The sequence below is a fragment of the Opisthocomus hoazin genome, chromosome 21 (genome assembly GCF_030867145.1).
Source record: "Opisthocomus hoazin isolate bOpiHoa1 chromosome 21, bOpiHoa1.hap1, whole genome shotgun sequence".
Lineage (NCBI taxonomy): Eukaryota > Metazoa > Chordata > Aves > Opisthocomiformes > Opisthocomidae > Opisthocomus > Opisthocomus hoazin.
Window position 1 is genome coordinate 4,687,489 of NC_134434.1, and position 19,025 is coordinate 4,706,513.

General features: G+C 46.0%; 1 protein-coding gene across 1 annotated transcript in view; it reads right to left on the reverse strand.

The window, feature by feature from the left end:
* Positions 1–4,626: 4,626 nt before the first annotated feature.
* Positions 4,627–19,025, reverse strand: part of SHISA6 (shisa family member 6) — a 258,361-nt gene continuing 243,962 nt past the window's right edge. Inside the window, exons 5-6 of the mRNA XM_009936214.2 lie at positions 18,024–18,176; positions 4,627–9,410 (exon numbers count right to left, since the gene is read on the reverse strand). Of these exons, the coding sequence (XP_009934516.2) occupies positions 8,863–9,410; positions 18,024–18,176 (701 nt within the window). The 3' untranslated portion in view covers positions 4,627–8,862. The remainder of the gene's footprint in view (positions 9,411–18,023; positions 18,177–19,025) is intronic.

Here is a 19,025-nt window from a genome sequence, read left to right on the forward strand (position 1 = left end):
TCCACTGAGGCATCTATATAGGTCCCAGCAGCCCCACTGCAGTTCCTGCAGTTCTGATCTCCTTTGCGGCATTATGGCACTTTCTGTTCCAAGGACCCAGCCCACCCTCAACTTAGACCTTCCCTCTTGTGTTGCTCTTTGCAACCCAAACCCTCTGTGTCTGCTGAAACTTTTGACAGCAACAATTTCACCTGTAGTTCTGGATTGCTGAGCTCATTTTTGAGAAGTGTGTGGTCTTGTGCAAAGTTCTGCCAAACGCCACTTGCAACAGCTCTTCAGAGGATGGAACCCACTGAAACCCACTCTTTGAGTTCTGCCAGTTCCCCTCTGCTGCACCCCTCTAACATCAGCTTTCTCAAGGATGTGCAGTGATAAAAATCTTAACCAGATTGTCCAGCAGCACATGATCCAGTACTGTAGAAAAGGCTAAACGTACTGCATCTACGCATCATCCTTGCCAGCCCAAATTCTAAGAATGTCAGAGAATTAGGTGAAGTTTGTTTGACAAGATCTGCTTTTCTTAAACCCATACTGACAGGTGTTAATTATCCTGCAGTCCTTTAGTTCTACATCATTTTCAACATCTTTCCAAGGCAACTGGGAATAGTGCTATTTCTTAGGTTTGGGAAACATTCCTGTACGTTGTGCTGGACCCCAGGGACAGCAAGTGAGCTGCTGGAAAGGCGTGACCGATCCAGTGGCCACCCCTCCCACTTGGATTTCTGTCCTCCTTCAGACTTCAACAGCTGCTTTGGGGTCTTCCAGCAGTGTTTATGGTTTTTTACCTTTAAAGGAGTGGACATGGTCCTGTCTTTTTTCACAGGTGAGGATCTTAACCTTCGCAGATGGAGGCATTGCTGCTTTGCTAATTGAATGTTTTGCCTCCCTGAAGCTGTGGCTCTGCTCTGTGCCAACACTGGTGTGAGGAGGTGATACCAGGATCTTGCTGTAGGAGTGACCTGTGACCAAACTATCCCCATCAAGGGAAAATAAATGGCTGGCAAAACCCAGCCCTATTGTTCCTCAGGCAACCCCACAACCATACCATCGTGCCCATCCCCAGGTTCTTCCAGATACAGGGCTTTCATTTGACAGAGCCTCTGCCCACAGCTGCTCTCGCTCTTTCTGTGCTCTGTTGCATCTGGGTCCTCAGTGAGGATATCTGCTGGGTCACAGGGACCTGCTCAGCCTGCCCCTGTCCCACCAGGCAGGTCTGCCAGAACAGCTCTGACTATGCACTGTTCCCCAGAGAGGTGAGGTGGGGCCTTCATTGCCACACCATCCCCCACACAGAGTGGGAACGGACTCTGCCGTGCTTTGGCTGGGAGTGTGCCAGCGGAGGGCAGGGACCACTGCTCCTGCCACGCAGCCTGGGGAGATCTCTGCTGTGTTACCCGGGAACAGGGCACCGGCTGTGATAGCCTGCACTGGGGTGGGCCAGGCACTTGCTCTCTTCCGTGACATCCACCAAAGTGTCCCTCCAGTCACACATGTGAAGTCATACTCTACATTGCAGGGACCGGCTGGCAGAGACCTTATCTGGGGTGGTGCCAGGCTGCCCAGGCCACTGGAGACACCTCTCTGGGCCACCATCAGAGATCCTGCAGAGACCACTTAGTGGAGCCAGTGAAGATGGCTTGAATGAAGGCTAGCTAACAGAGTGTAAGCTCTTCACCAAAGTACTGAAATCAATTATTACAGGAATTGGAAGCAGTGGGTTTTATTGTCCTTTGAGGTAAGAATTGGCTCCAGCTTCATCTCAGTTATCATTGGCTCTCACATGAATCCTGCTGTTCTCTTCAATGCCTTTTATGGGAAATGCAGAAATTAGCTAATTCCCCTTTGCTCCCTCCCCACTTATTAGTGCTACAAAGGATTGGGTAATTATGAACAGAACTGCCAGGCAAAATGAAATTTCTCCCTTAAAAATGCATTTTAATTAACTCTGCTGGGTTCATGTGTTTCTTAGAAAGTGCTGATTATGCCTTGATGATTCTTAGCTCTGCTTTTATGGAGATAGGAGACCCCAAGTACTAACCTGGCCACAGGGTGACAAAAGGGTTTTGTCTTCCCACTGGACCTACCTTGGAAGATGATTGTCTTCTCTTGGTGGTAGCGGGGTGTCACTCCTCAAAGCTTGTTTAATCTATTTAAGCTGAGCATCAAAGCAACAGAAAGCCACGCCTGAGGAAAGACTGGAGAGGAGAGCTTGGGACATGTGGGTGAGTGATGGTGATGTGGTAACCTCTGCATGATAGGAAGGTGGCGGTGGGGAAGGATCCCTGGGGCGTTGGCCCTGTGATGTTATCTCTGCAGCACTCCTCCAAAGCTCAGGGCCAGAGCTGCAAGGTGGCAGAGAAGGGACGGGGCAGAAAGGTGGTACAAATGGAGGAGGAGACTGTCTCCCAAAGCCCTGCAGTACAGGGACGGGCTGCCAGCAGCTCCATGCTGGGAGAGAAACATCACCCGCAGTGCCTGCCCTCCTGTGTCCACTCCCAGTGCTCGGCTGTGAAAAGGTGCTGATGCCTCAACAATTTTTATTTCCAGCAAACCTTCACAATTACCAGCTATCACATTTTCAATGTAAGCAAATTTGCATAATGCTGAAGGCAAATTAATATGAAAATGGAGGTATAAAATTTGACATTTCCTCCACAAAAAGCAAGGGAGAAACCCTGCCACGCTTCCCATCTAGACATAGTAGTAAGAAACCCCAGACTCAGAGCTGGTAGAAAGGAAAATGCAGTTTCACCCTCCATGGTAGTAGTGGGGGCTGTTTTGTGAGCAACACACTCTGGCCTCCTTGGCACTTCTCACATCTCGGAAGAATGACAGGGATACTCCCGTCTCTGTGGTATTGCCAATAGCAGAAGCAAAACCCTTGTTGAAGCCTCCAGCACCATGGGACATTTGACAAGTTCCAACTTTGCAATACAAGGCTTTATAGATGGAGAATGGATCACGGCTTATGAATGCAAAATTAAAGAAAGGCAACTTTAAAATTAAATCTTATAGGCTTGCATGACAAAATTTGACAGCAAATAGTAATGTCTCGCTTCTTCTGCTGGTACCTTCTGGCATGATGATGAAATGCAGTAAATAAATATGTAAAAATAATGACTCTTCCAGACCTTATACCATTCATTTTAATAGATGCTATTCAGCTACACACAGAAATATAGATATCTACCTTTCAAACACTAGTTACAAAGACTGGGAAGGCTGCCAAGAAAACGGCCTTTTTTTTCCCCAATAGATATCAAAAAAGAAACAATTTATATGTTGAAATTGCCTTTATTTTTTAATCCATAAATATTTGTTACTGACAAAAGTGGAAAAATCCTTAAGACTCTAAATTTTACTAAACTGATAATATTTTTGTTTACAGTACATACAGAATGTGCTTTTACAGGTAAGTATAACAACAAGAATAATACAGAGAAAAACAGTCAAATACTGCTCATCTTGAAGCTTGTTTAATGGTTAACCAAGAGTCTGTGCAAAGTTACAGATACAAATGTACTTCCTCTTCAGTACTACTGTATAATAAACATGGAATCCATAAACTGGGCTAAAGCACAAAAATATCCACTTAACCCCTCTTAGGAAATATTGTCCCCCAAACTAAAAATATTACAGTAAGAAGTGTCTTTCTCAGAGCCAAGAAATTCTTGCTACAAAAATGTCTAACGGATTTGCAGACAGAAGGTCAGGAGCCGTTACGAAGCACATGGGCAGAGGGTCAGGGTGGTGCGACGCACGTCTCCCGGCAGTGGGGATGGAGACCTCCCGGACATCGTGCGGTCATGGCAGAGACACGGGACGCCGCTTTGCTTGCTGCTGAGAGCAGAGACCTCTTTCAGATTTACACTAATGTGCTCAACGGGATCGTCCAAGCCCTCCCTGGCCCCCGGGCTGCCAGTGGGTGAAGCGGAGGTTGGTTTTCCCAGCTGGGTTTTGGGCTTGGTGAGGGCACCTCCTTGACAGCCATGGACCAGCTAAGAGAGGCTGGGAACGATACCTTCTACCATCCACTTACAGACACACAACACAAACGTTGCTGTTCTCTAAGAAGCAGCCCCAACACAGGCTTATTGCTAACAACACTTTTTATGAAAATATTTAAGCTCCTTTCTCACATATTTCCCCTACTAACTTTTCACTCGTCTGAAATATACTTGAACATGAAATCTGTATGTGTTAAATATATTTCGGCAGAGTCCCTCCTTCCCGATTAAGCACTAAAACTGAAATAAAACTAAGACAAGCTATTTCTCCATCACATGAAGTGAAGATGGCAAATTGCTCACAAATTAGAACACTTACTTCAAATACAATTAAAGTTACCCTGTTTCATGATGATTTTGTTTGTTGCAGTGGAAGAAGATGAAGACATCTTCCCAGCTACCAGGAACTACCCATCTCTTACATAAAACTGGTGCCAGGCTCTTGCAGATTCCTGGTGGGAATGCTAAGAATAGAAACATGCATGTAGGAAGCCCAGATTCATGGAACCAGCTTTTCAGCCAGCCAGGCTAGCAGAACAGTAGACAGAAATGAAATCCAGGCCAGGAAAGGAGGGCTTACTCCTGGGTAACTGTGCCTGTTTCTTCCCACCCACCCCCATCCCTAAATAACAGATCATCGTTTATAAAAGGAACATTAAAACATTGAAAAATATTTAATTTTTCCTTAAAACACGATTCACTGGCATTAGAAGACTTGTATGACAAAATTTCCGTTCCATGTGGTGATCTGTGCAGTTCATTAAAAATAGTTTTCCACATTTCAAAGAATGATTTAATACAGTTTGGAAGCTTAGATTGGTACAGGGTCAGTCAGAACTTAGTGACTGCATTTTAAAGTATGTATATGTGTTTGTGTGTGTATACATATACATACATGTATCTGTATTAATGAGAGAGATGTATAAAATCCAGTGCAGCTCACTACTATGTGTTGCTGCTTGGGGAATGCAAATAATTATTAGTTTGTAGGAATTGATATAAACTTTTCTACATCACCCTTCCCAGTCCCTGCACATGCACTCTGGGAACTGGATGCTCCACAGATGTGTCTTTTCACTCAAGTGTTGGAGAAAAAAATGACAGATCAATTCTTCAGAGTACATTAGATCAATCAAGGCAGATTATATTTTACTTTACAGAGGAATGTGACTGCTTCCTGCTTTTCTCCTGAGTGGAGAATGTTATGGTGACTCAGACATGAGGAGAAGCAAGCAGAAAGGTCAAAGCATAGGTAACAGAATCCCTTAGAGCTGCTGCCTGCTAGGGACCCTGACCAGAAGGAGAGCAATGGGATATGTGGGGAACTGCATCCCCCCACCCCAGGACTCTCATTCTGGACAGCCAGTGGATTGCAACACATCAGACATGATGTGGCAAGACAATGCTGACAAACAATATTAATAACAATGCTTTACTGTTGTACAGTGCCTGTTGTGAGAGGGTCTCAGAGCACTTCATAGACATTATGGTATGAACCCTCATAATGCCTCTGTGAAACAGGAAAATGTTACCACTAACATCACATGTTGACGATGGGGAACTGAAGTGCTGGCGACCAGGCTGTGGGTCATGACACCCAGTCCTGGACCAAGTGTCCTTTCAATGACACTCTCGGAATGAGGAATAAGGAAAAAAATTATGTAAGAACACCTGTGCATGCTGAAATGACACTGCTCGAGCTACCAACCTGTTCCAGCACACAAGGCAAGCCATGGGAACACATGGTGCCCAGGAACAAATTGTGGTCATCCAGGGCATGGTGCCTTCCCGAAGAAATTTGCTGAAGATTTTCTGTGGTGGTGATAGAGTCCCTGAAGAGATTTGGCCTAGGAAGCCTTTGTGATGGTTCTTGTGGGACACATCTGCTTGAAACAGTTGAGTGGGTGGAAAAGATGAGGAAACAGAGCTAAGATTTCTTTGGAGGATTATTGCCCAGGTAGGACAACTTAGCAGAGGGCCTGTTATATTTGTCTATCGGAGTAAGAGAAGGCTCTGAGCTCCTGGAGCGCAGCACAGCATCTGCACGGCCTACTTGAGTGAAAAATTTCCGTAGTTGCATCTGGTCCAGCAGCTTCTTACTTCATGAATGAGACATTTAGGTGAAGACTAGAGCTTGAGACATACAACTATGGAAATGGAAAGAGAGGAGTGTTCACCTGCCCATGGCCTCACATGGTCATCTCTGCTCCTCTGTCACCCCAAATCCTGGAGACTCTAGGGTGGACTCTCCTCTCCCACAGTGTTCGCATCTCCCTGCTTGCAGAGGGGAAGATCTTGGCTTTGCTTGGGCCAAGAGAGAGTGGAAGAGCCCCAGAACCTCAGCAGGGACTGCCTCCCCACCAGCCATGTGCGTTTCTCTTCTCTGCACAAGAGTCACAAACTTTGGTCTGTGGGAAGGTCAGCAAGGGCAATATTTTTACAGGGATTGCCTTCTGTGAAGAAATATCCAGTGACTGAGCTGAGGAGCTTGGAGGTAGTCAGGGGAGAGAAGTGTCCGTCAAGGGAATGGTTCAGGAGATGAGGTGTGAGCCTTCTCTCTCGTCCCTCCCATGCCGTGAACTGCCACCCTGATCCATAGGCAATTCTGGTTGTTGCCCAGAATGATTTTGCGCAAGGCTGCAAGGTAATGACCATCTGAATCACGGAGACTCTTATTTATTCCTTCCCAACTCAGTTTCCGTCAAACAAAGCCCCAGGACTTCTCACATATGGGGTCCTTTCTGAACATAGTGTCCATCAGGAGGGGCAGAAGAAAGCTCATGAACTAGGACCAGCAGCCCCAGGACAGTCTGGGAAAGTAAAAGGCCACATGGTGACCCCACTGAGACCTACCTCTAAATCCCACCAGGGGAAGACAGTATGCTTTTCCTGCCTTCCCTGCACAGAAAAACCTAGTACTGCATCGCAAACCTCCACACAAGACTGAAGCTCTCAACAACCTACAATAATTGTATGCTACAGGACTGACGTGTTAAGATGGGAACGTCATTAAGGCCAGGAGGTGGGAGGCATTTCAGGGGAAGGAGGATGGCAGAACTAATTTAAATGAAGTCTAGTGAAGAGCCGTGTAGGAAAAGACTCAGTGCAGGAATGCAGGACGTGAAAAGAGAAGTACTCTATGGGGATGTGTTTACAGCCTGAAGTCAGTCATCACTTCACCCGGAGGAGGGAGTATGCCTGCTGTTCGCATTGGCATCATGGGTGTGTGCATGTGCTGAGGCTTTGAGTGCACACCATGGACATGAGTGCTGGAGAGTGTCCAGCATGAACAGTTAGAGCACAGGGTCTGGCTGGCCTTCAAAACCTCTGAGACCCTTTCCTGGCCACAGAAGTATGTTCTAGTGCGAGTTAGTTCTACAGAATTTGATGGGAGCACAAACACAAGGGAAAAAAAAACAAACCAAAACAAAAACCAGCAGAAAACAAAGCAAAGTCCAATCTGGCTAGAAAGCCAAAGATAAAACCCTCACAAATTCTAGACCCACGAGTCTATGTTTTAAAGATTTTATAAATATACAGTATCTAATTAGCATTACATCAGATATACAACATGCCCATTTATTATAATTATGCTGGATATATAATTTATATGCATGAAATGTAACTGTCTTCATGGTTAGGATTAGTACTCAGTGGAATTGGAATTTGGAAGGTTTTCTTGAGGGGGCCCATTACATGGAGAGAAAAAGATGGAAAATTACCGACCCGCTTTTCGATAAACAGGCACCCTCAGCTTTTTGCTTCTGCTAAGGGCTAGAAAAAGATTTGCTACATATGGAGTTCTAGGTTGCAACTGAGAGGAGAAAATATGTTCAGAAACAGGGGAACCGGGCCAGTGGAAAATGTTATCAGGAAAATAAACTTCTGGGGAGAAATCCAGGCTCAGTGAAACGTGGTAGCCTTGCCTTGCAGGGGTCTCAGTGGAGTCAGGACTACCCGCAGCACAGGTCTGCAGCGTGAAGCTGAACAAATCCGGGTGCTTTGGTTCAACAGTGGTAAGAAGCTGGAGGAAGAGAAACCCTATTCCTCCTTCCTATTTACACGTTGGAGACACCGAGATACTAGAATGAGTGGAGAAAAGAGTCTAACGAGCATGTCAGCGTATTTGTGCTTATTGAACACATCAACCCCACTACTTCCTACACTGAGAGAGCAGGCGATTTGTAGGCACTAGTATATTTTTATCTTATGAGTATATTTAATATAAACTAAACCTTTATTTCTCAGCCAGGCTATTCTTGTCCCTAGATCTGCCAGTCCCCTAGGAAAGTCTGCCCTTGAATTCGCTCCAAGGGTAAGAAAGAACAGATGTATGGGTGCTGGCTGATATCCAGTGGTCTGGAGGTGATCCCCAGCAGCCAGAAGCTTACCCACTTGCTATAAAAAGGCCAAATATGAGGGCTGGCATGAGGACCAAGAACAGGGCCCCTTCCCACCAGGATGAGGTGCTGCTTTTCCTCCTCCCTGTCTTGGGCTGCATGAGACTGCTTCTACTTGTAGCAACTGAAAAGTCCTAAATTCATAAAAAGAATGAGATAATGCAGGTGAGCCCTTGGAAGGAGCCGTCTACTACTATGGCTTTCTTTGACAGAAACTGATGCACATCAGGAAATTTCCTCTATTATCCCTCACTATTGTCTGTTAGCTTGCTTGGGTTCTTCTTATGTCACTGATGAAGGGGTGGCTTTAAAAACAACAACGTGGATGGGACTGTCAGAGAAGTCTTTTCAGATACTGAGTTATTAGAGGTTATCTTGGCCTATAAGGCCACTGCAGTATGGGGTGCTGTGGCCACCCCAGTCCTTAATGAGTATCTACAATGCACAAGGTCATATCAAACAGTCACCTCTGTTTTGCTCGCTGTGCGATAGTGATGGTGTCCTGGAATATAATGCAGTTGTTCTACCGTGTTGTGCCGTCGGGAGGCGAACGCTTGGCGCTTGGCAGAGGTTGGGTTCATACCTAAGGTATTGTACAAGTTATTTGAGGCACTAGGATGGGAGTGCATTTTTGTCATCCTGTAGCGATCCAAGACAGGTGTTGATACAAAGACGTCTGTGTGTGACAATGCCCGCGACATAGACTGCTCGGGGTACCCCGACCGCTCCGGGGAGAGCAGGGGGTCTTGGGAGTGGAGGCGCTCTGCGGACAGAAGCTGCTCATCTGAGAGGATCCGTTCATAGGACATGCTAAACTCCTCGGGCATGATCCTCTCAGGAGACAGCACTCTGTCCTGGGACATGGCCCTGATGGGACGGCGAGGCCTGTCCCTGTGGTTGGTCTGTTGAGACATTTTGATGACGTTGATTGGGAGCGTGCCCCGGGCTGCCAGGTCGGGCAGGTGTCTCCTCCTCATGTAGTATTCATCAGCCTCTTTGTCAGCTGTGGGAAAGGAAAGGGAACAGTTAGGAATGTAAGAGCGTTGTCCCACATGGTGAAAAGGGGCTGTGTACAGCACATAGCCTTGGAGTAACCTCCTGGTGAGATACGAGGGACCCTCTACCAGCAGCTGGACCTGGGCATGGACATCCATGTCAGGGTGCTGCCTGTCAGAGAGACACCAGCCCTGTGTGGGTTGTGTCACCATGGGCCTACTGCAGACAGAGAGAGTTGGAATTGCATGCAGACAGGAGTAAATCCCTGTGCAATGCAGCACACCTTCTCGCACCATGACACAACAGACTCCATAGGATGTTGAGTCCAGACTGTGGTACTGCATGATTTACACGAATGGCGAGTTATAAATTACCAAATGTCACCTGCACAGTAGACTTCTAAAGAAAGCATACAGAAGGTGAGCTGAGGCAAGAAAGTTCCGCATTTGAGGAAACTCATACCTTGTTTCTGGCCTCAGATGTGGATGTGCTCTGGAATCCACCAGTGCCCTCATCACATTTCTAATTACTATTTTTGAATATTTGCAAATGTTATCACAAAGCAGGTTTGGGGGGAATGGGATGTTCTCTCCGAGACAATGAATCATCTGCCTAAGGTTTCTTTTTCTGTTTTTTTCAGACACCTTGGTTGGTATCATAGAATTTATCCCATGGTGAGTTTCTTTCTCAGCTTGCTGCTTCTGTGTCTTAAATGATCGCTGTGTTGCACAGCAACTCAGCACACACACACGCGCACACACACACACACACATGCCCATCCTTCTCTTATTGGCTTTCAGACAGATGCCTCAGACTCAGAGAGGATGTTGGTTGCTGGAGATGTACCCTGATATATCACTTCAATCCTACAGCAGCTGGAATGATCTGATTCAACCAACTTGTAGTTTGAAGAAGCAACTCCACAATTATTTCAGATCTAAAAAAAACCCAACAACAGAAACACAAAAACTTTCTGGTAAACCCCTTTGATGCTCATATGCTTTAAATTGTGGTAGTGGGATTACCTACCTGGAAGCAGGAATAGCAGTTCTTGGGCTTCAAGCCCGGTGCATCTTGTGACCTGTTGTGATGTACCTGTGGCTGCAGAGGTGTAAAGCACGGAACACCGGTCCCTTACCAGATGTATACTGTCATAGGTGGAAGAGCACAGTGCTGGCCTTTGTGGGTCAGGGGATGAAGGCATGTTTAATGCTCAACACCGATCATCTGTATGCGCCTTCCTCCTCATTTCTTTGTCTAAGATGTTTTCTTGATGTGTCCAAAAACATCTTCCATCCTTTCTGGCTCATCAGCGACGCCAGAAGACCCCAGAGTGAGACGTATCCCAGACACCTGGCAGGCAGCCATCCTCTCCTTGGAGAGCGCAGCACAACACCCACTGGTGTGCGGGAAAAGGATTCCTCAAGCAAAGGTAAAGCAAATTCTCCACCTTACAGAGGAAACAAGGTCTCTTGCAAAGTAACTTAATGGGAACAGCCTGGCACAGGCACTACAGAGCTGGGAACATGCACTTGTGACCCAAAAGTACTTTCCCTACCAGTCTTGAGCTGAGTGTTGATGGGCAAAGACATCATCTGCTATATGTCCTGGCCAGCTTCCGGGACCTATCCTAAAATTCCTTTGGAAAGTTTCTTGCTTATAAGACAAGCCTGATAAAGATATATGATAATCATAACAAAGAGGAACCCTAATGATTTTCTCTGCTCCAATACTTCATTCAGTAGTAGGTGATGTAAGATGGGAAAGTATCAGATGGTGGAAGAGGAAAATCTCACATGCATAGAGTTTCTGAGGATTTTTGAGTGATAAAAAGAGCAAAGCTCTGCTGCAGGACAGTCTGGACAATCGTGAGGCAGGTGAGGCAGATAGTCCCACTTCCGATGCTCATAGACTCTGTAGGCATTCAACAGACCTAGTAGTTAAATATAGTGTGAAAATTTCCTATTTCCTCTGACATAGCCATAAATCTATAGGTTTTATGCACCACATTGGCTGAGAAATGAAGACAATTGGCTGGCTGTCCCACAATAGGCAGAGAGCTTTCAGAGGAAGTCAATGCCTTACGACATGTGATTGGTGCTGACAACATCCCAGAAGTTTGCTCACAAGACAACAGTTACGCATTGGTGCCTTAAGGTCTTCAGCCAGACCCTGGGGTCCCGTAAGCATCCTGGGCTGGCTGATCTCACTCACTAGTTTCCTCATCTCCTCTCCCACACATTCATCACTCTCTTCAGAGCCCCTGGACCATGCTCCTCATGGTCCTGCAAACAGTCCATGTAACCCAGAGGATCTGTGAGGAGGAGGGTTGTTCCCTCTGTCTCAGTATCCAAACGTACAAGCTGAGCACGTGTGCTGAAATGCACGGCCTGTTGGCACTGCGGTTGCTACCAACCTCTTCTTTATAGCCTACACACCACCAAGGCATGAGGATTGCCCAGAGCTCTCCCCTACTGGCATGATTGCTGCTGATGGGAATTGCTCTCTAGAGTACATATTGTAGGAATGAGTCTTTTTTGCAATCAACACCTGCTTGGAAGAGTATCTCATCGCAAATGTCAGACAGCAGCTTCCCTGGCCTCAGACTCTTGTGTCTTTAAAATCACCTTCTAGGAAGCCTGCGAAGTACTGGGGAAATTCCATATGACCAGAGTAATTTTAGACATTTTAATTCTATAATGTGGCCATTGATAGACTTTCACACACTTAGTGTGCACAGGCTTGATAATGATGCTTGAGGCTGGGTGCAGAATAGGAGCTAAGCAATTAGCACTCTGGCACTTGGCCTCTGCTCTGGGTGAGAGAAGTTCCACTGGATTTGCCCAAGTGCCTCTAAATAGATGTAATTAAAGCAGAGAACATCCTAAATGGAGATGTGCTTGGATGCTCGCACCTGGCTGTGGTAATTGCCAGCAGGAGCTAAACCAGCTTATGTGAGGTTTACAGCGGTCTGAGTCTGCTAGTCAGGCGGCAGAATCAGCAGCTTAACAGTGGTTTGAAGTTGTTCCTTGCTAATTTGGATAAAAAATGCAGCATGCTCTGTACTTCAAAAGTTTTGCCAATTAGGAGCATTAAAAATATAATTTCCTTCCCCCTTCCATCCCTGTAAACAGTGTAGAAGTCTGCATGGCCTTTTGCTGGCAGTGGCTAAACCATTCAGGGAACTGAATTCACTTCGAAGGTGTTTCTAAGCTCGTACAGGCTGTCTTGTCCTGTGATGCCGAGAAACTTTAGATGTTGGCATAGCTATTCCGGGAACATTTTCAGGTGTAGACAAACTTCACACCTCCATCTCAAAAGAATCAAAGCCAAAACGGCAGTTTCCCATGAATAACATGCTGGTTTAAGCAGGCACCAGACAGACATTTAACAGGCTGTTGCTTCTGCAAGGTGGTGTCAGTTCATGAGCATTGCTGAACCAGTCATGGAGAACGTAGCACGACGAGAGGCTGAACATGCCGTATCACACACGTGCCTTCACACTGAGGGAGAAGCTCAGCACAGCTCTGTAACCGCAGCGTTTCTGCACCCTGGGAAAGCAATGGAACGCTACAGCTCCAGGCTTTTGAGACTGGAGGCATGAGGTGCTTCACCCAGTGGGTGGGGGTGGGAACTGTGGACATCTGGTTTTATAGTTTGCTAAAATCAAAATGTTTCCAGGACCAGAAACCATCTAGCCTGATTCATCTCATCCTCATTGCGCCAGCAATTTCACTGGGATAGCGAGGCTCTGATACTGCTATCCTTCTCTTCCCATTGACACGCATATGAAAACTGACATTTGTAATTTTAGCCAAAACAAAATTACAATCAAATAGGTTTCTCCCTCATGGATGTGCTTAAAAATTAAAAAATGTGTCCTAAGTGAATTCCAAAAGGCCATAACTGATGAGCAGACAGAAAGAAATCCCTGCTCTATTGATTGACAAAAATGTCTCTTTTTTTGAGCCAATCATCTCATACCTCTGGGGCTTCACTAATGCTTGTCAAACACGTGGGACTGGAATTACTGGAAATCACATTTTCTGCACAATTTCTGCCATTGTTTTCATTGGTTTTTTGTTTGGTTTCCCCCACCCCTTTCTTTCCTTTCTTTGGCACTTTCTGGGACATTGGCCAGGGCTGTTCTCAGCAAACTTCAGGAGTGTTTGAGTGCTTCATCTGACTTGGCTTTAGGGAAAGCTGATTTGCCCTCAGGCAGCATTTTTTTCCCTCCTATTTGAAGGGAGAGCCCCAAATGAGTGGTCTTACACATCTCACCTCAATATGTCTAAGATGCCATCGCAGAAAGGCAGAGCTCAGCTCCTCTGACGCTGTAATTAGAGAAATGAGCTACATTTGTGGCCATCTGCGAAGAGATTGTGGGAAAGCCAAGGATATTATTTCTTCCCATGGTTGTATGTGAACATGGTGAAAATCTGTTCATATGTGTATGTATGTAAGGCTATCATAGTAATTTCTTTGCTCTTCTTAAAGGTATTATCTTTGCTTTTCTTCCTCTGCAGTTCCAGTGTATTTCCTCCTTGGGCTTGTCCTTTTTTTAATTGGCTTTAACATTTTCAAGCTGCCCAGCCATTTGTGAGGTTTCTTTAGCCAATACCAAGTGGTTTAATATGCCTGAAAGTATTAGCTTCCTTCCTGACTGACCTTTCTCACTTAGCTAGAAACAGCAATTCCCCGGAGCGCTGGGCAGGACAGAATTAATACAGCTGCTCTCGCTCAGCTGCGTGTTCCCACACCCACCCACCACTGCTCTTGCCACGCTCCAGTCTGACAGGGCTGCCAGGGCACCGCTGGCACAGGGCTTGCCACAGAGGTGGTACCCTGCCCCTTGGAGATCCTTCTACCTGGCTTCACAGGCAGCAACCATGGATGGGTTTTGTGTTGTCTGTGCCCTGAAGTAAGAGTTAGGGAGGTAAACAGCCATGGAAGCAGAGAGCTCACTGCTTGCATGAGACGTGGTTCTGGCTGGCTTCTATGCAGCCAGCAACCTGTTTCCTACTGCTCCGTAGGAGGCCTGGACTTCTTTAAGCCCTTGCTCTGGAAGGAGAAGCAGCCGTGGTGCTGCTTTCTCAGCCAAATGCCAGCAGGGTTGAGTGCCTGCCTTGCAAATCCAGTGGTGAGGCGCTCCCCTCCCCAAGCTGGGCGCAGTCCCCAGGGACGCACAGGTGCAGGCAGCAGGTATAGCTCATCTCTTCCTTGTTCCACGAATCGCTTAGATGAGTCTCCTAAAGTGGGGTGTAATTCATTAAGCTCTAGGCATCAAAAATTAGACTTGTTATCAGCAAAGCGGTAGGAAGATTGCCAGATCAACTCTGGTGTCGATGAGAGACTGAGACCTCCAGAGGGTTTCTCATAATTTGGAGACAACTGTCCTTCTTCACTGATTATAGAGATGTCTGCACCGAACAAAAAGATAAGATGCCTGATTGCTGGATAGCTAAAGTAGGGTGAGGTGGATCTGACCATAGCCTTGCTGAGCTCGGTCACCTCATCCCTGGCAAGGAGATACTAAATATTCTTTCTTCCTGGATGTGCTTTGGTTTTCAATTTGGATATTCTTGGGCAGAAACTGTCTTTCACTATTTGTGTCTGTTAACTGTGGGAAAGTAAGTGACCTGTAGCTGCCTGGGAAGCCTGAAAAAACTCAGAAAAATAGCTGAAACATAGATTAAAAAAGTATCTAATGACTTTTGTTTTACTTGAATGGAAAGATTATGTTTGTTAATGAGCTCTTCACAACATTCATTTTTTTTAACCATGACAGGGAGTTCATTAGAAACAAGTAATTTTAAATATGAAAAATAAACCCGCAATAATTCATTTGCAAAGTCTAGCATTAGATATTACTTTTTCCGGATTTTGAGTTACCTTTAGTTCCTTCATATGTCATAAGAAAGCTATTTTGCTGGCATTTTACAAGGGAAGGTCTAGGAGCTGGGTGCCTATTTTCCTTTGGCTCCAGAGAAGACCAGATATAAGAAAGTGATTCAGTGATTCTAGAGGTGCTGAGCATATGCAAGTCCAATGGGAGTGTGGAGTGCTTAACACTTTTGCCAGTGAAACTACTTATGTAGTTACTGAGACGTACAACGTGAGGCAGTTGGTTTGGCATTTTTCAGGTGCTTTGCAAGAGGATGGCTTGGTGCCTTGCAAAGATGACTGAACTATATCTAGGCCTGCCATTAATGGCTAAATAGCTGGTATTTCCATTGCAGTGCACAGGGATTCCCTTCCAGGGTTGATGCTGATGAAAATTTAAGGGGGTGAATGAACTCCACTCTAGCAAATGGCCAACGACTAACTCTCATGTTCGTAGATTCAGGCTGACTGCCAGGTATCCTCTCAGTGGGGACAGCGATGCTAAGTGCCCAGAGGGTCAGGAAAAGCTCAAGAGAGCGAGATTGACTATGCTCAGCACATTCTTCAGGACATTTAAGCTTGGCACCTTAACACAAGCCCATTTTTGTCATTTTATACAAATACCTAGGAAATGCAGTGCTAGAGTTCATTAATTATTCCCTTCTGGTGTGATCTACTGAGGGGTAGGGTGGAGAGGTAGACGCCTGTCCTTCTTTCAACTGCTGAGCAAGATTTTCTGCACCCAATGGGTCAGACTGTGAAGACACCGCTTAGTAAAGTATGGCTCATTGCACTGATGGCATTGCTTGGTGTGAATGAATTTATACTCAGTGTGAATCAGATAAGCATTGTAGGAGTAGGTAGATGATAGTGTTCAAATCTGACAGATATTTCCAGATGTCGGCTGTGTGAGGGGTGGGAGTTTCAGTTAGTGTTCATCTGTGGCTTTCTGATGGTCCACTGAGATACTTCAATAACTTTAGCACAGAGCTGAAGGAGATTTCACCGAGCACCTACGCACAATATGTAAAGTAATAAATAAAGCACAGGCTGGAAGAGGTCTTGACTATCCCCTGCATCATGAAAGGAGCAATAATTGTTGCTGTTCCTGGTGAACACTTCTCTAACCTGTTCTCAGTGATGCCAGGACAGAGATCTCCCAGATTCTGAGTAGGAAGTATGTATCCCAGGTAAACCCAGAAACTGCAAAACAACTGCAAATGAAACAGCAGTTTTCGGTGCTGTTCAGGGGTATATTTTTTGGGCCAAAAAATTTTCATTTCAGCTGAGAAATGAAAATAAGTCACCACCTCAAAACGTGGACATTTTAAAGAAGTGATATCACAATGGCATGATTTCAAGGGTTTTCCAGTATCTGATAGGGTCATCAAAGCTGCTCAAGAACATGGACAGTTCATCACTGGGATGTAGCGAGGGAAAAATTCTTATGGTTGGGAGTGTGATACCCAAATGTTACCAGGGAACAACGCTCATGGCAGAAGAAGAGTTGTGCACATGACGCACTGAACAGGGAAGATGGCAGGCTCCAATCACATAATACCTCATCTCTGTTCTCTAACACAGTTAAGCACATGCTTGCTTTTAAGCACATCAAATGCATTTGCCTTAATGTTAAACACGTACATAAGTCCACACTGAAGTGCCAAGGAGTGGGCTGAGATTTTTATGTGCTACATTTCCATTCCAATTTCTCTTCTGGAAAATCTTCCACACAGCGATTTGGTATGGACAGTTCAAAGGCTTCCCTGCCACTTTATTTTGTGTGTCTCACTTAGATGGCTAAATTGGGAATGCATATAGACTAAAGGAAGTAGGAACTGCTCCTCATCCTCACCTACCTTCTATGAAGCTATTGTAAGTATAAACACTGAAGTTACTTCTTTAAATTAAGCAGTGTGAATAGGTGGCTGCATCCAGAAAGTGTTCATGGAAACATACTGTAAACCTAGTGTCTGAGTCTATAGGGAGCATTTGCCTGCACAAATAGCACTTATTTCATAATCCCACCAAAGCTGAAGCGTTTGCTATCTGTAAAGGTGATGGGCTGGAGCCTTGCAGGAAAGTTGGCAGAACAATGCAATACATAAAACACCAAGAAAGAACACATACTATCTAGAGTGAACAGGGCAGTGAGCAACTTGCTGAAATATCAGAGATGCACCATGGATCAATGTACGGCACAGGTCAGGACCGGATCTGGACACATACACCATGAAACAGGGCAGATCGCAGCACTGCTCAAGGCAGGCAGATGTGTTCCTACTGAAATAGATGCTCCCAACCATTTCAGCAGCTTTCTGTTGGCCTGAGTTTGTCATCTGAGTTCCAGCTACCCCCCACGGGTGGTGGGATATCTGCCCTGGGTGTGCCGAGGTGAGCTCAGCTGATCTGAGGCAGCCAGCTTGGCTCATCTCGACTCCAGAAGAAAGAAAAAGGATTCTCAGATGACTCTATCAGGAGCAGATACAAGGCAGAGCACTGGTAGGCAGCACAGCAAAGAGGTCAGCAAGCAAATCATCACGTGTGCTCTCACAGTAATGAAGTGACTCTTTCTCTGTACTCTTCCTTGATGGGAGGTGACAGCCAAAAGAATCATTACTGGAGATGCCAACTTGGGCAGTACAACGACAGATAGAAGATTATTGCCTTAATATTGTGCCCACTGTGGCTTACAAGCCAATGAAAATCAAAGGAAGTGAAATGAGCTGACACCTACTTAGTCTCTTCAGAGAAGAATATTTACTTGGGTTTGTCTTGACGGCAGACTCATAGGATGGTGGGAGGTGAGAGAGGTTCTGGAAGGACCGGGAGAAGGACAGATCGTAGGGTTCAGTGGCAGAAGTAAGGATGTTGTTCATTCGCGGCTTGTCTGAAAAAAACCAAACAGAGAAAGTCATGTCCACAGTGTGCACCAAAACAAGTTGAGAGAGGCAAGCCATTCCCACTAATGCCAGCAGGGAGAGGAGCTGTATCTGAGCCAGCCTCAGTGGCAGGCTGTTGGACATAATTCAAACTGGCACGGCAGATTGGTGAAAAATGCATCCCGTGACATTGTTTCCTTGTCCACAGTGACTATAGAGAGAGGCATACTGCTGCCTCGAAAGCATGTGGACCAGCCAGTCCTCCTCACGTCAGGACAGAGGATCTGACAGACTGTGAGTCACCTCGCTGACCATGGAGGGCTGGGTCACGGTGCAGTGGCCTGACCCCACTGCAGCCTGCCTCAGTTCAGGCAGCATCACCTACCTTTACCCCAGGAAGCTGTGCTTTTCCCACCCTCAGAGCCATAGGAAGGAGTCTATGGGTTTATTTTAACTGGGACTGATAATCAAATTGCTCTCATCACGCCATATTTTCAATAAATGCTCTGAACCTGGAGGCTCCTGGGCAAAGCCATTTCTTGGGCCCAGGGGTTCTGGTGGAATCTAGAGATGGTCATGCTTCCCCTGCACATAGGAAAGCATGCAGCGGAACTGTGGGGTGCACATCTGGGTGCAGACAGAAGACAAGGCAAGGTTTGGAGAGGTTCCTGAAGCAGGAAAGGAGGTGCCTTCCCTGAGGGATGGAGGATGACCCTCTACTTATTTTCGTTTTGTTGGTCACGGAGGGAGTCCCCAGCCAGTATTAAAATGCCCGCTGTCAGGATGCTACCCTGCAGGCACTGTCAATAAAGATTAGCACTGAGCCTGGATGCTAAAAGTCAAGTCCAGACAATCTG